Here is a 14,292-nt window from a genome sequence, read left to right on the forward strand (position 1 = left end):
GTGCGTGGCTCTGCTGAGTGCGGGCGGCTGTGCGTGGCTCTGCTGAGTGCGGGCGGCTGTGCGTGGCTCTGCTGAGTGCGGGCGGCTGTGCGTGGCTCTGCTGAGTGCGGGCGGCTGTGCGTGGCTCTGCTGAGTGCGGGCGGCTGTGCGTGGCTCTGCTGAGTGCGGGCGGCTGTGCGTGGCTCTGCTGAGTGCGGGCGGCTGTGCGTGGCTCTGCTGAGTGCGGGCGGCTGTGCGTGGCTCTGCTGAGTGCGGGCGGCTGTGCGTGGCTCTGCTGAGTGCGGGCGGCTGTGCGTGGCTCTGCTGAGTGCGGGCGGCTGTGCGTGGCTCTGCTGAGTGCGGGCGGCTGTGCGTGGCTCTGCTGAGTGCGGGCGGCTGTGCGTGGCTCTGCTGAGTGCGGGCGGCTGTGCGTGGCTCTGCTGAGTGCGGGCGGCTGTGCGTGGCTCTGCTGAGTGCGGGCGGCTGTGCGTGGCTCTGCTGAGTGCGGGCGGCTGTGCGTGGCTCTTCTGAGTGCGGGCGGCTGTGCGTGGCTCTGCTGAGTGCGGGCGGCTGTGCGTGGCTCTGCTGAGTGCGGGCGGCTGTGCGTGGCTCTGCTGAGTGCGGGCGGCTGTGCGTGGCTCTGCTGAGTGCGGGCGGCTGTGCGTGGCTCTGCTGAGTGCGGGCGGCTGTGCGTGGCTCTGCTGAGTGCGGGCGGCTGTGCGTGGCTCTGCTGAGTGCGGGCGGCTGTGCGTGGCTCTGCTGAGTGCGGGCGGCTGTGCGTGGCTCTGCTGACTGCGGGCGGCTGTGCGTGGCTCTGCTGACTGCGGGCGGCTGTGCGTGGCTCTGCTGACTGCGGGCGGCTGTGCGTGGCTCTGCTGACTGCGGGCGGCTGTGCGTGGCTCTGCTGACTGCGGGCGGCTGTGCGTGGCTCTGCTGACTGCGGGCGGCTGTGCGTGGCTCTGCTGACTGCGGGCGGCTGTGCGTGGCTCTGCTGACTGCGGGCGGCTGTGCGTGGCTCTGCTGACTGCGGGCGGCTGTGCGTGGCTCTGCTGACTGCGGGCGGCTGTGCGTGGCTCTGCTGACTGCGGGCGGCTGTGCGTGGCTCTGCTGACTGCGGGCGGCTGTGCGTGGCTCTGCTGACTGCGGGCGGCTGTGCGTGGCTCTGCTGACTGCGGGGGGCTGTGCGTGGCTCTGCTGACTGCGGGGGGCTGTGCGTGGCTCTGCTGACTGCGGGCGGCTGTGCGTGGCTCTGCTGACTGCGGGCGGCTGTGCGTGGCTCTGCTGACTGCGGGCGGCTGTGCGTGGCTCTGCTGACTGCGGGCGGCTGTGCGTGGCTCTGCTGACTGCGGGTGGCTGTGCGTGGCTATGCTGGGGGCCTGAGCAGGCGGGGACACCGGCGCGCTGTGGGGGTCAGGTGCCGGGGTCGCCGCTAGCTCAGGCCCCCGGCACTTGCTATATTTACCTGTCCTCCCGTTCCACTGCTGCGCGCCGGTCTGTCTTCCGGGTCCTGTCCTCTGGCTGTGACTGTTCAGTCAGAGGGCGGCGCGCATTAAGCGCGTCATCGTGCCCTCTGAACTGAACGTCTCAGGCAGAGGATGTGGAGGACGGAGGCTCGCGCGCAGCGGTGGAACGGAGGACAGGTAAATATACTCACCCTCCTGGCTCCGTGGCTCGTCCCCGCTTCTCCGTTGGAGATCGCGGTGTGCGTTCAGTGCTTACGCATACCGCGATCTCCTGGGAGCGTCACTCTGTGGGGTCCAGACTGCGCCGGCGCTTGCGCTTGCGCAGTCTATAAAGGCTTCGGACAGAGTGACGCTCCCAGCGTTATATTATAGATATAAACAGGACGTGCTGCTGATAACAGGATGCCCTAAGTGTATTAACGATCATTCTGCACACAAAGTATTGAGGTCAAAAGGTGTAAACAGGCTATTAAAAAACTGCCAATCAACTTCCATGTAGGCGATCAGCGGTCTTATATTGGCCTCTAAACCCTGACTAACTTCCTACTCTGCAAATGAAAGAAAAATAGACAGACTTACAGAAAATAAAATAAGTAAATATATAGATTAGATAGATAATAGATATATAAATAGATATGAGATAGATAGATAGATAGATAGATAGATAGATAGATAGATAGATAGATAGATAGATAGATATGGGATAGATAGATAGATGGGTAGATAGATACATGGATATGTAGATGGATGACTACACCCAGTGTTCATGGAGTCATACAATGATTAAGATGCATGTGATCAGTCAGTTGGACCTGACGGCTTGTCTTCTGGGTGTGTACATGTGAGTTTGATGTTATGAACTGGCAGATCAAGGAGAACAGGTTTATTACACTGAAAATCACAAGTTTCAGCTCTCACCTGATACCATCAAAGGCCACACAAGCCTGGAGCTGCTCCTAGTTCATTCACCCATAGGACGGTCATGTTTAGATAACTAAATATGTTCTTGATCCTTACACAATGGCTGGTGAAGACTGCAGGTTTAGGCATTGTCTAGTATAAAAGATCTAAGAAAGGACTGTATGACCTTAGCATGATCGCACCACAGATATCTCCATGTGGCCATGCACTTTAAGCCACAGAGACTTTCTAAATTATATTGCAACCTAATCTAATTTAGGAAGAGTTTGTCTTCATCCCTGTAGACTCGCGGGCAGGTTCCTCTCTCCTCCTGTACTTGTGTGTGCCTTGTTTTACTCATGTTTACTGTACTTGTCTATATTTGCCCCGTTCACATGTAAAGCGCCTTGGAATAAATGGCGCTATAAAAATGTATAATAATAAAAATAATAATCTCGACTATAATATATACAGTTGAAACTAGAAGTTTACATATACTATTTAAAAAGACACATATGCATGTTTTTCCCAATATCTGACATGAAATAAGATTAAATATAGAAGGATTTCTATGGAAAAATTCCATGCTGCTGAAAAGATTGAGACATAGATCCAGGTAGGATTTGATAGTAGAATAGTGTTTTATTCGACGCGTTTCAAAGTTAAAAGTACTTCTTCATCAGGAAGTAACCACATGTATAGATACGGTCACTTTCTGACTCATGGATCTGCTGCAGTTGTTACCTGCTCTCTATGCTCTAACAATGGATACATCAGATTAGTATAATTTGATAAAGATTATATTGAGTCTATCAGATAAGGCCCTATTTGCGCTAATTTCTCCCACAGCCTCATCAAATGAAATCAGAATAAACCTTTCCGGTTTTAGGTCAATTAGGATTACCATAATTATTAATATTTGCCAAATGCCAGAATAATGAGAAATGGAATGTTTTAAGGCATTTTTATTATTTACTGCAAAGTCAAAAGTTTACATACACTAAGATTACTATGCCTTTGAACAATTCTGGACTGCCCATATGATGATGTCATGTGTTTGGAAGCTTCTGATTTTTTCAGGGTTTTTTTGGCAACATCTGAGTTAATTAGAGGCTCACCTGTGGATGTATTTTAATGCACACTTGAAATACACTGCTTCTTTGTGTACCATCATGGGAAAGTCTGAAGAAATCAGCCAAGATATCAGGAAGAGAATTGTGGACTTGCACAAATCTAGCTCATCCTTGGGTACAATTTCAAGATACCTGAAGGTGCCTCATTCATCTGTACAAACAATTATTCGCAAGTACAAACAAAATGGGAATGTCCAGCCATCATACCGCTCAGGAAGGAGACGGGTTCTGTGTCCCAGAGATGAACGTGCTTTGGTCTGACATGCGCATATCAACCGAAGGACAAAAGCAAAAGACCTTGTGAAGATGATGGCGTAAGCTGGTAAGATTGTGTCAATATCCACAGTGAAACAAGTACTGTATCAACCTGGGCTGAAAGGCCATCCTGCCAGGAAGAAGCCATTACTCCAAAAGAAACATAAAAAAGTCAGATTAAGGTTTGCAAATGCACACAGGAACAAAGACCCTAATTTTTGGAGACATGTCCTGTGGTCTGATTAAACTAAAATGGAACTTTTTGGGCATAATTACCATCATTACGTCTGGTGGAAAAAGGGACAAGCTTGGAAGCCTAAGAACACCATCTCAACAGTGAAACACGGGGGTGGCAGCATCATGTTGTGTTTTTTTTTTTCCTGCAGGAGGGCTGGTGCACTTCACAAAATCGACTGCATCATGAGAAAAGAAGATTATGTGGCAATACTGAAGCAACATCTCAAAACATCAGCCAGGAAGTTAAAACTTGGGCGGAAATGGGTCTTCCAAATGGTCAATGATCGGAAACATACTGCCAAAATGGTAACAAAGTGGCTTAAGGATAACAAAGTCAATGTTTTGGAGCAGCCATCACAAAGCCCTGATCTCAATCGTATTGAAAATTTATGGGCAAAGCTGAAAAGGCAGGTGCGAGCAAGGCGACCAACAAACCTGAATCAGTTACACCAGTTTTGTCAGGAGGAATGGGCCCAAATTCTGACCAACTATAGCGATAAGCTTGTGGAAGGATATTCCAAAGATTTGACCCAATTCATTCAGTTTAAGGGCAATGGTACCAAATACTAATGAAATGTATGTAAACTTTTGACTTTGCAGTAAGTAATAAAAATGCATTAAAACATTCTCTCTCATTATTTTGGCATTTGGCAAATATTAATAATTATGGTAATCCTAATTGACCTAAAACGGGAAAGGTTTATTCTGATTTCATGTCAGATATTGAGGAAAACATGCATATGTGTCTTTTTATATAGTATATGTAAACTTCTCGTTTCAACTGTATATATTGGATGATGTTGTTAATGGAATTATCAACCACCACAGAATAATACGGACTGTCATAGGAGAGGAGCTATTAAAAAATAATAACAAAAGTTTTCATCTAAATTTCAGGCAGTTGAAGGGTCGCTAGGAGAGGTCATCGATATAAAATTCAGATCTTACGTAGATTATCTATGCTCTGTGGACCCAGTCTGTCCATATATTACAGGCTCGGCCTCTAGACTGTAATTTTCTCTATGAGACAAGCTATTTCGTTGTGTACATGGTTGCAGCACACTCCCTTAGGTTAAATTTAGACAAGAACTGAACTTTGTGTTTCAATCACATCCAGAGATTGCACATGACCGGCTTCTTGTGGGACTTCATGTAGCATAGCATTTCGGGGCAGGAGCTGCCTGCTATTTACATGCTCCAGACCTCCTGACAAAGAAGCTAAACATGCATCGGGCCAATTCAGGTTTTCCCTGTTATATTGTCTTATTATGTATACAGGAATTTATATTATGAGGGTATGTGCACACGTCAGGATTTCTTGCAGAAATTTTTCTGACAAAAAACGGACATTTCTGCCAGAAATCCGCATGCATTTTTTTTTGCGTTTTTGATGTGTTTTTGATGCGTTTTTGACGCGTTTCTGGTGCGTTTTTTGTGCGTTTTTTCCCAAATGCATAGAATAGCGGGAAAAACGCAGAAAATCTGCAAAATTAATGAACATGATGCTTTTTTTACCGCGATGCATTTTTTTCGCGGAAAAAAAACGCATCAATGTGCACAAAACATGCAGAATGCATTCTAAATGATAGAATGCATAATGTATGCGTTTTTAATGAGTTTTTATAGAGTTTTTAGGACGATAAAACGCGAAAAAACGCGAAAAAACCTGAACGTGTGCACATAGCCTTAAGGGAAGAGTCAGATAGCCACGCAATACATGGACTGGCCGTCTGCTCTCCCAACCTGAGCATTACAGTATGTGTTACTATGAAGCTGTCAGACTTGGGTCCGGAGAGCCGCTGACCAGACCCAGCATTGTATTGTGATCCCCATTCAAGTTGTACAGCCGTCTGACTCTTCCTTTACTGGTATCTTATTGCTTTGTGGTGAATTAGTGGCTTTTGTTACATAATTTATACCTGATGGTCCCCAATGTGGGTTAATCATGTTATGTGAGAAGGTATTATCCATAGGGACCTCCCGTTTGTTTTTTAGGGGGTTATTTATTATTGTCTTGTGGGGTCCATTTTACCTATTTATTATTGGGAATAAACTGTATATATTAATGCATTAATTAAGAATTGACTTTGATTAACTTATATTGATGTATGTTTTTCAAGCTATTGATTAGTACTAATTCGTAAAGGTAATTGGATCAGGTTCAAATTCTTTGACCTGCTTAAGAAATTATTTAAAGGGGTTTGTCCAGGACTTGGATTTGATAGCTTATCCTCAGTCATCACTGATCATTTGATAGCAGATCCAAGCTCAGCCAGATGCGCACAGTGTACGAAGCCAGAACATCACAGCGCCATACATTGTATAACTAGATGGTGGCCCGATTCTAACGCATCGGGTTTTCTAGAATATGTATGTCCACGTAGTATATTGCCAAGTGACGTAGTATATTGCCCAGTTACGTAATATATTGGCCAGTGACGTAGTATATTGCCCAGTCACGTAGTATATTGCACAGCCACGTAGTATACAGCACAGAGCCACGTAGTATATTGCCCAGTGACGTAGTACATTGCCCAGTTACATTGTATATTGCCCAGTGACATAGTATATTGCCCAGCGACGTAGTATATTGCCCAGTCACATTGTATATTGCCCAGTCACATTGTATATTGCCCAGTGACATTTTATATTGCCCAGTGACGTAGTATACAGCACAGAGCCACGTAGTATAATGCCCAGCCACGTAGTATATTGCACAGCCCATGTAGTATATTGCCCAGCCACGTATGTCACAGGTTAAAAAAATAAAAAATAAACATATACTCACCTTCCGCAGGCGCGTTGTAGCTCTGTCGCCTGTGTGGGGTGCAGGCGGCAGCTTCCGGTCCCAGGGTGTGATGACGTCGCGGTCACATGACCGTGTCGCGGTCACATGACTGTGACGTCATGGCAGGTCCTTCTGCCAGACCATACTTGCCACCGGAACGTGCCGCTTGTGCATGGACAGGCCGGAGCATCGCGAGGAGCGGGAAAGGCGGCGTAGGTGAGTATATAATGATTTTTTTTTTTTTTTTTTAAATGATTTTTAACATTAGATGTTTTTACTATTGACGCTGCATAGGCTGCGTCAATAGTAAAAAACTTGGTCACACAGGGTTAATAGCGGCGGTAACGGAGTGCGTTACCTGCGGCATAACGCGGTCCATTACCGCCGGCATTAACCCTGTGTGAGCGGTGACCGGAGGGGTGTATGCGGGCGCCGGGCAGTGAGTGCGGGGAGTAAGGAGCGGCCATTTTCTTCCGGACTGTGCGCCTCGCTGATTGGTCGTGGCAATGGTCGTGGGCGTTTTGCCACGACCAATCAGCGACTTGGATTACATGACAGACAGAGGCCGCGACCAATGAATATCCGTGACAGAAAGAAAGACAGAAGGACAGACGGAAGTGACCCTTAGACAATTATATAGTAGATGGTGATTCTCGGGTACTGCAGCTCAGTGCGAATTGAAGGGGTGCTACGGTGAAAACAAGTTATCACCTATACATAGAATTGGTGATAACTCACTGATCATAGGGGTCTAAATGCTTGCACCAATCGTCAGAATGGGGAATTTTTATTCCTGATACGTAATTTTTAACCCTTGTTACAGAATTGAGCAGCAGGTCAGATGGCCGACCACTGCTTCATTTATATTTTATGGAGATACCAGAAAAAGCCAAGTTCAGCACTCAGAAGTCCTTAGGGAATGAATGCAGCAGTGGTTGAGCATGTGTGCTGCGCTCCATTCTAATAACAGTCCCTAATTTCTGTCAATCAATGCAGGTCCCAGTGGTCGGAAACCCCACCAATCAAAACTTTATCACCTGTACTGTGGATAGGTGATAAATTGTTTTGTAAAAGACAACCCATTTAAGATCAGCTGCACCCTTCCACAACTCCTTTAAATGAATGTTTTCCCCATATCTAGATTGTTTAGTATGGGGGAAATGTGGACAAAGGTCACCATTACCTTTCTCATTCAGCTCAAATTTGTGGATTATGTTTTGTGCCCTCAACAGAGTCACTTCTTCTCCTTGATGCTCCAGGAATTCTTGTAGCTCCTCGGCAGAAAGTACCCTGTCCTCTCCAGAGTAACGGTGAAATATCTCCTCCAGCTCCGGCCGCTGCATAAGCTGAGTGCAGAACTCTTCTATCTCACAGTCCTCCAGGGTGTCCGAGTTGGAGCGATCACATTTCTACACAAGAAGGAAATACAGTCCTCTAAATACTTATGTATACATCTACATGTGATTTTTTGTGCCGGCGAGAGGTGAATTGACAGAAACAAAGCCCACCATTAGAATCCCAATATCATCCAACGCTCCCCAACTTCTGGTTATGTGGTCATTTATTCCTTGCTTCTGTATCGTTGCATACTTAGGCCTACTAGTGCTGCTGGTCTAGTAAAATATTTAGAATTGAGAGTCCTCAGTGGTTTATACCTTGATGCTGGTCTAGTAGGCATTTGTCATTTTTACTTAGAGCTGTAAGACATACAGATATAAAATATATGATATATGTGGATGTACCATACTGTATATTATTGAATGTATAACAAAATTGGAGAACCAACACTACAGCCAAAAGTAGATGTCTAATCAGTAAGCTCAAGGTCAGTTGGTTGTGCCAAAAGCCTTCAGAAGTGCTAATCATGTGCACATAGCAATGTATTTGATAACTTAGGTTACAAAAGCTCCTTAGAGCACTAGTATTTACTTAGGGTGTAAGTAGACTAGTTGACCCACAATGTTAAACGGCTGTGGGATGGCTATGTAAAAGACAATTATTTAACAACCTGTATAACATGATAGACCAGTGCATGTAGCATACTATTATTCTCAGCAGCAGAGGATGATGTGCTGCCAAAACTGTTGATTTTCAAGCAAGGTTAATGACAACTGAGCATTTTGTTCATTCTTTGGGTCATTGGCTGTGTGTTTAGAATGTCCGCTAATTATCAAATGAGTCTTCCTAGGAATACTCGTTCCCGATAATTGCCCAGTGTAAAAGCTACTATTGCAGGACAAATGTTAGCGATGATACCAAGTAGCCGACAGATCTATATTCTGTAGTATTGGAATGTAAAGTTCCAATCAAAGATAATCAAGATGTCATGTAAAATTCTAATTACAGCAAGAAATTATTTCCCTTGTACACATATTGGGGGAAAGAGCACAACTTGGTCAAAACTGTCCCTCCGTTGGTATTGCCCTCATGAATGCTTCTCTCCATTCCCTCTGGACACCTTCCCCCTGAGATGCCCCCTGAATACTTTTCATTCAGAGCTTTGCTTGGCTCTTTTATACCCCATATGGGAGGCGAACTAGGAGCTTCCCCTTCAGCCTGGAAGCTCTTTCACCTTATAATCAAACAACTGTTTTGATGAACTTGTGCTCTTCCCAGTCCCAAAAACTTTACAAAAAATCATGCGTCATATCTTCCCCTAGGTATCCTGCTATACAACATCCTTCTCCTTCACTGGCACATTGTCTTCCAATACCACAAAATGGCCAGGTGATATCCCCTCTTGTATTTGCATCATAAGATAATACTTGTGCTATCGGGAGGCTTAACACTTCGGAAAGCTTTTGACATAAGCAATTGATGGGCTGCAGACTGATTAGAGAAACTGTATTTCGATCTTTTGGTTAAAGAAAATTTCATTTTGTGTACATTCAACTATGTACAAAATGACATACGTAAGGAAAAGGGAAAAATGAAGAATAAAACATTAAAAAAAAAGTCACGTGATGGTCTGGTAGATAATGGATGCCACAATATACTTATATTGTTAGGAAGAAAGAAAGTTCCAGCACTCGTCTTCAAAGAAAAAAAATTGAATCCTTTATTTCATAAGACTAAAATCCATTATAATAAATAACATCCACACGCGGTTCAGACCGATAATAGTAAATAGTTCTTACAATAGAGAAACTTGGCACTCAAAAAGAACTTTAGTATTTATTCAACGTACATCCATAGAGACAAAAGTTGAAGGTTATCGGTCCACATCCAGACCTTCATCAGAACAATTATACTGGTATACTGGGAAATACGTATATCCTGTCAAAACTGGTTCCAACAGAGTTTTCAAAAAAGCCTGGATGCGAAGAGGAATCCTGAGTGTGTCCACGCACATGGAGGGCGACAGAAGTCGCGTGGTAGTAAATAGTTCTTAGTCATGATAAGATATGTTATATTGGTCCGAACGAGCGTAGATTTTTTTTATCATATTGGATTTTAACGTTAAGGATTTAAATTTTTTTATCTTTGAAAACGAGTGCTGGAACAAACTTTTCTCCTAAGAAAATGGCATATACAGATAATTCCCATATTTTATGTCTGTATATCTTCCAGAGGGATATGTGCTTTGTATCATATACATGTGACATTCCATCATATTACTCTTAGTATGTCATCCCCTCAAGTTATGCAGATGAGCAAAGCTAATACTGAGCACTGTAAAACTAATCCACTCACAGAGCCTCGAGGCGTCAACCTGAAAAAAAAAGTGTATGTCATGCTAGGGACAGTCACTGTTGGCAGGGGCTCACTCCAGGGTGTGTGCCACTTACCCACTCTAAATGTAGCCAGCGTCCGCAGACAGCTTCACTGCACAATGGCAGGCAGGGGACACGACAAGTGCCGGTCCTGGAGGCTAGTAACTAATAAGGTGCCGCAGCACTGCCCTATCCCCTTGTAAACACTCATCGGTTTATGTTTGTACCTGGCGAAGAGGGTACTTATATATAAGAGTATTAAGACTGCAGGTGGCATGATTAATTATGGAAAACGACACATTAAACTCTTGTACTCGGTTATTTATAGGAAACTTCTCCTCTTTGAAATGTTGTATAATATATGGACATCACGTAACCAATCAGGAGACACAGAGCAGATTAATTTATAAGTCTGTGGGGAAAGATTCAGTATAACATGTTATATTTCTTACAATCCTTTCTCCTTCTAGGCTTAGGAGTCCTGTGGGCGGTCCTAATCAGTGACTGACAGTCTCCCCTCATTAAGGATAGGCCACAATCACAGATTAGGACCGCCAACAGGACTCCTAAATCCAGAGTAAGCAGGGATTTAAAGAAAACTTGTCATCCGGTCAAAAGGTACCAGTTTTTGCTCTTGTTTTATTCCTGATGCTCCCCTTAGTATTCTTTTATTTTTGTTTGCTGTGTTTTTTGTTTTGTTTTTAATCTACGATATGGTTTTAGAGCTATGGACCATTTTACTTCGAGCTAATAGCCATGGACTTTACCAAAAGGGTGTTGCTCACTGGATTCTCTGGAGGTGTGCCTTTAGGCTGCTCTTTATTATGAGCACCGCCCCTTTGGCAAAGACCATAAATATTTGCACTATTATTTATTTATTACTGCTTACTTATATAACACCATTAATTCCACAGCGAATATTTTCATCAATGTCCCTACTAGGGCTCACAATCTTGATTACCTATCAAAATCATCAAAGGAAGGGAAAGAAGCTATTGCCTTAAAAATGTACACTTTATTGAAGATAGAATAAAAATATCTTATTATTATAAAATCCAAAATAGAGAAAAAAGCAGCAACACTCCATTTACCAAGTCATAAAAACCTAAGTCCTTTATTTAAGAAAGCTTTTCGTGGACAAGGTTTTTGAGGGCAGGACGAATGCAGGTATGCATGCAAAAGAACAGGACTATGGCCGTTTCGCGATTAACATGCTTCCACGGGTCCAGACGGGACCGACGTGTGTTTCGTGTGTAGCTTTTTCGAGGGGCGTTGTGAAAAAGCTACACGCGAAACGCGCGTCGGGGTATCCAGCCTACACCTCATAGGTAATGTGCCTGCACCACTAGTGTTATACTTTCGTTTCCAGGTTACCTCTTAGTCATATGTCTTTTTTACTCTTTCCTATACCTTTTGTCAGCATCTAACCATCCCATTTCATTTAATATTGCACATGCATAACGCCCACACACTCTATGTATGGACAACCAGGAAGTACCCAGACTAGGATTAGTATTCCAATATGTCTTTATTACAATATATTTTAGTGACAATACATAATAAAATTTATATAATTAAAAATACATATAAAATCAATTAATGTACGTACCACAGGATATCTACAATTAGTAGAATATCGGTAAACCCATTATTGCACAATATGTCCCAACCAGAGAAAAAAGTGTATAAAAAACATATATCAGTGTGCAAATAACAACTCACATTAAACCAATTACTGCAAAATATATAATTAGAGAGAATTACCAACGTGAAAAAATAAAGTGCCTAGTGCTAGGAGATCCAAATCGCCTCCACTGGGTGTAAATGTGCAAACACCACTCAAATACTGAGTATAACATGTGCTATGAGGAACATGTGCAGATGACTAGAAGGGACAAATGAAAGTTTTTATATAAGGTACTAGATGGCAGCCCGATTCTAAAGAATCGGGAGTCTAGAATCCATATATACTTTATTTATTCAAATGTAAGAATAATACAATTAATAAATAATAGTAAGAAAGAACAAAAAATGGCTGCACTCACCAGCTCTTGACAATTCTTGACAGTACGGCACATTTCTGATTGGTCGCTCGCGGCAGGCGGCAACCAATCAGAAAAGTGCCGCGCACCACGAAGGCATATATCTTTGTCCACCATGAGCGGGTGTAGGACGCTGGTGACGTCACTTATCTCCGGACATTATCTCCGGACAAAGCCACGGAAGTTGGCACAAATTGCCGGAAGTAGTATTCTAGGCAATTATATATTAGATTTTAATGTTATCAGTGTTTACCTTTGAACGTTTATATTGTATTGTCCTGTCACCAGCCATGTGTACGATTATCGGCCGAAAGCCTCTCTGGAACCAATAATCACCCCATGTAAAGGTATCTTTATAAGTTAAAGATTCAGAATACTATGACTTTTATCATATCCTGAACAGTCAAGTTTTTTATGAACCGTTAAGGTTTTCTGGTTGAAGTAAAAAAAACTCTGAGTGTTTACAGTTTGAAACCATAAAATGTTGAAAAATTATGTCATTCTTGAGTATATCACTCAATGGTGCTCATAAACGTGTCAAATTTGATCTATAATATACTTTAATATACGTTACTTTAATCTTTAATATACTTAAGAACAGGGCCCCAGACATCACACAGGGGGTCTGAAACACCGCACAGTGGTCCAAAATATCACTGTGCTCTGCCTGGGGCCCCATATGCTGCCTGGGGCCCCTGTGCTCTGCCTGGGGCCCCATATGCTGCCTGGGGCCCCTGTGCTCTGCCTGGGGCCCCATGTTCTGCCTGGGGCCCCTGTGCTCTGCCTGGGGCCCCATATGCTGCCTGGGGCCCCTGTGCTCTGCCTGGGGCCCCATATGCTGCCTGGGGCCCCTGTGCTCTGCCTGGGGCCCCATAGGCTGCCTGGGGCCCCTGTGCTCTACCTGGGACCACTGTGCTCTGCCTGGGGCCCCATATGCTGCCTGGGGCCCCTGTGCTCTGCCTGGGGCCCCTGTGCTCTGCCTGGGGCCCCATGTTCTGCCTGGGGCCACTGTGCTCTGCCTGGGGCCCCATAGGCTGCCTGGGGCCCCTGTGCTCTGCCTGGGACCACTGTGCTCTGCCTGGGGCCCCATATGCTGCCTGGGGCCCCTGTGCTCTGCCTGGGGCCACTGTGCTCTGCCTGGGGCCCCATATGCTGCCTGGGGCCCCTGTGCTCTGCCTGGGGCCCCTGTGCTCTGCCTGGGGCCCCATGTTCTGCCTGGGACCCCTGTGCTCTGCCTGGGGCCACTGTGCTCTGCCTGGGGCCCCATGTTCTGCCTGGGGCCACTGTGCTCTGCCTGGGGCCCCATAAGCTGCCTGGGGCCCCTGTGCTCTGCCTGGGACCACTGTGCTCTGCCTGGGGCCCCATATGCTGCCTGGAGCCCCTGTGCTCTGCCTGGGGCCACTGTGCTCTGCCTGGGGCCCCATATGCTGCCTGGGGCCACTGTGCTCTGCCTGGGGCCCCATATGCTGCCTGGGGCCCCTGTGCTCTGCCTGGGGCCCCATATGCTGCCTGGGGCCCCTGTGCTCTGCCTGGGGCCCCTGTGCTCTGCCTGGGGCCCCATGTTCTGCCTGGGGCCCCTGTGCTCTGCCTGGGGCCCCTGTGCTCTGCCTGGGGCCACTGTGCTCTGCCTGGGGCCCCATATGCTGCCTGGAGCCCCTGTGCTCTGCCTGGGGCCCCATATGCTGCCTGGGGCCCCTGTGCTCTGCCTGGGGCCCCATATGCTGCCTGGGGCCCCTGTGCTCTGCCTGGGGCCCCTGTGCTCTGCCTGGGGCCCCATGTTCT

At 45.8% G+C, this 14,292-nt stretch overlaps 1 protein-coding gene across 1 annotated transcript in view; it reads right to left on the reverse strand.

Moving 5' to 3' along the window:
* Positions 1–14,292, reverse strand: part of PLCD3 (phospholipase C delta 3) — a 92,196-nt gene that overhangs the window by 41,665 nt on the left and 36,239 nt on the right. Inside the window, exon 5 of the mRNA XM_077252639.1 lies at positions 7,939–8,164. Within this exon, the coding sequence (XP_077108754.1) occupies positions 7,939–8,164 (226 nt within the window). The remainder of the gene's footprint in view (positions 1–7,938; positions 8,165–14,292) is intronic.

This window comes from Ranitomeya variabilis, chromosome 4, assembly GCF_051348905.1.
Source record: "Ranitomeya variabilis isolate aRanVar5 chromosome 4, aRanVar5.hap1, whole genome shotgun sequence".
Taxonomy (NCBI): Eukaryota; Metazoa; Chordata; class Amphibia; order Anura; family Dendrobatidae; genus Ranitomeya; species Ranitomeya variabilis.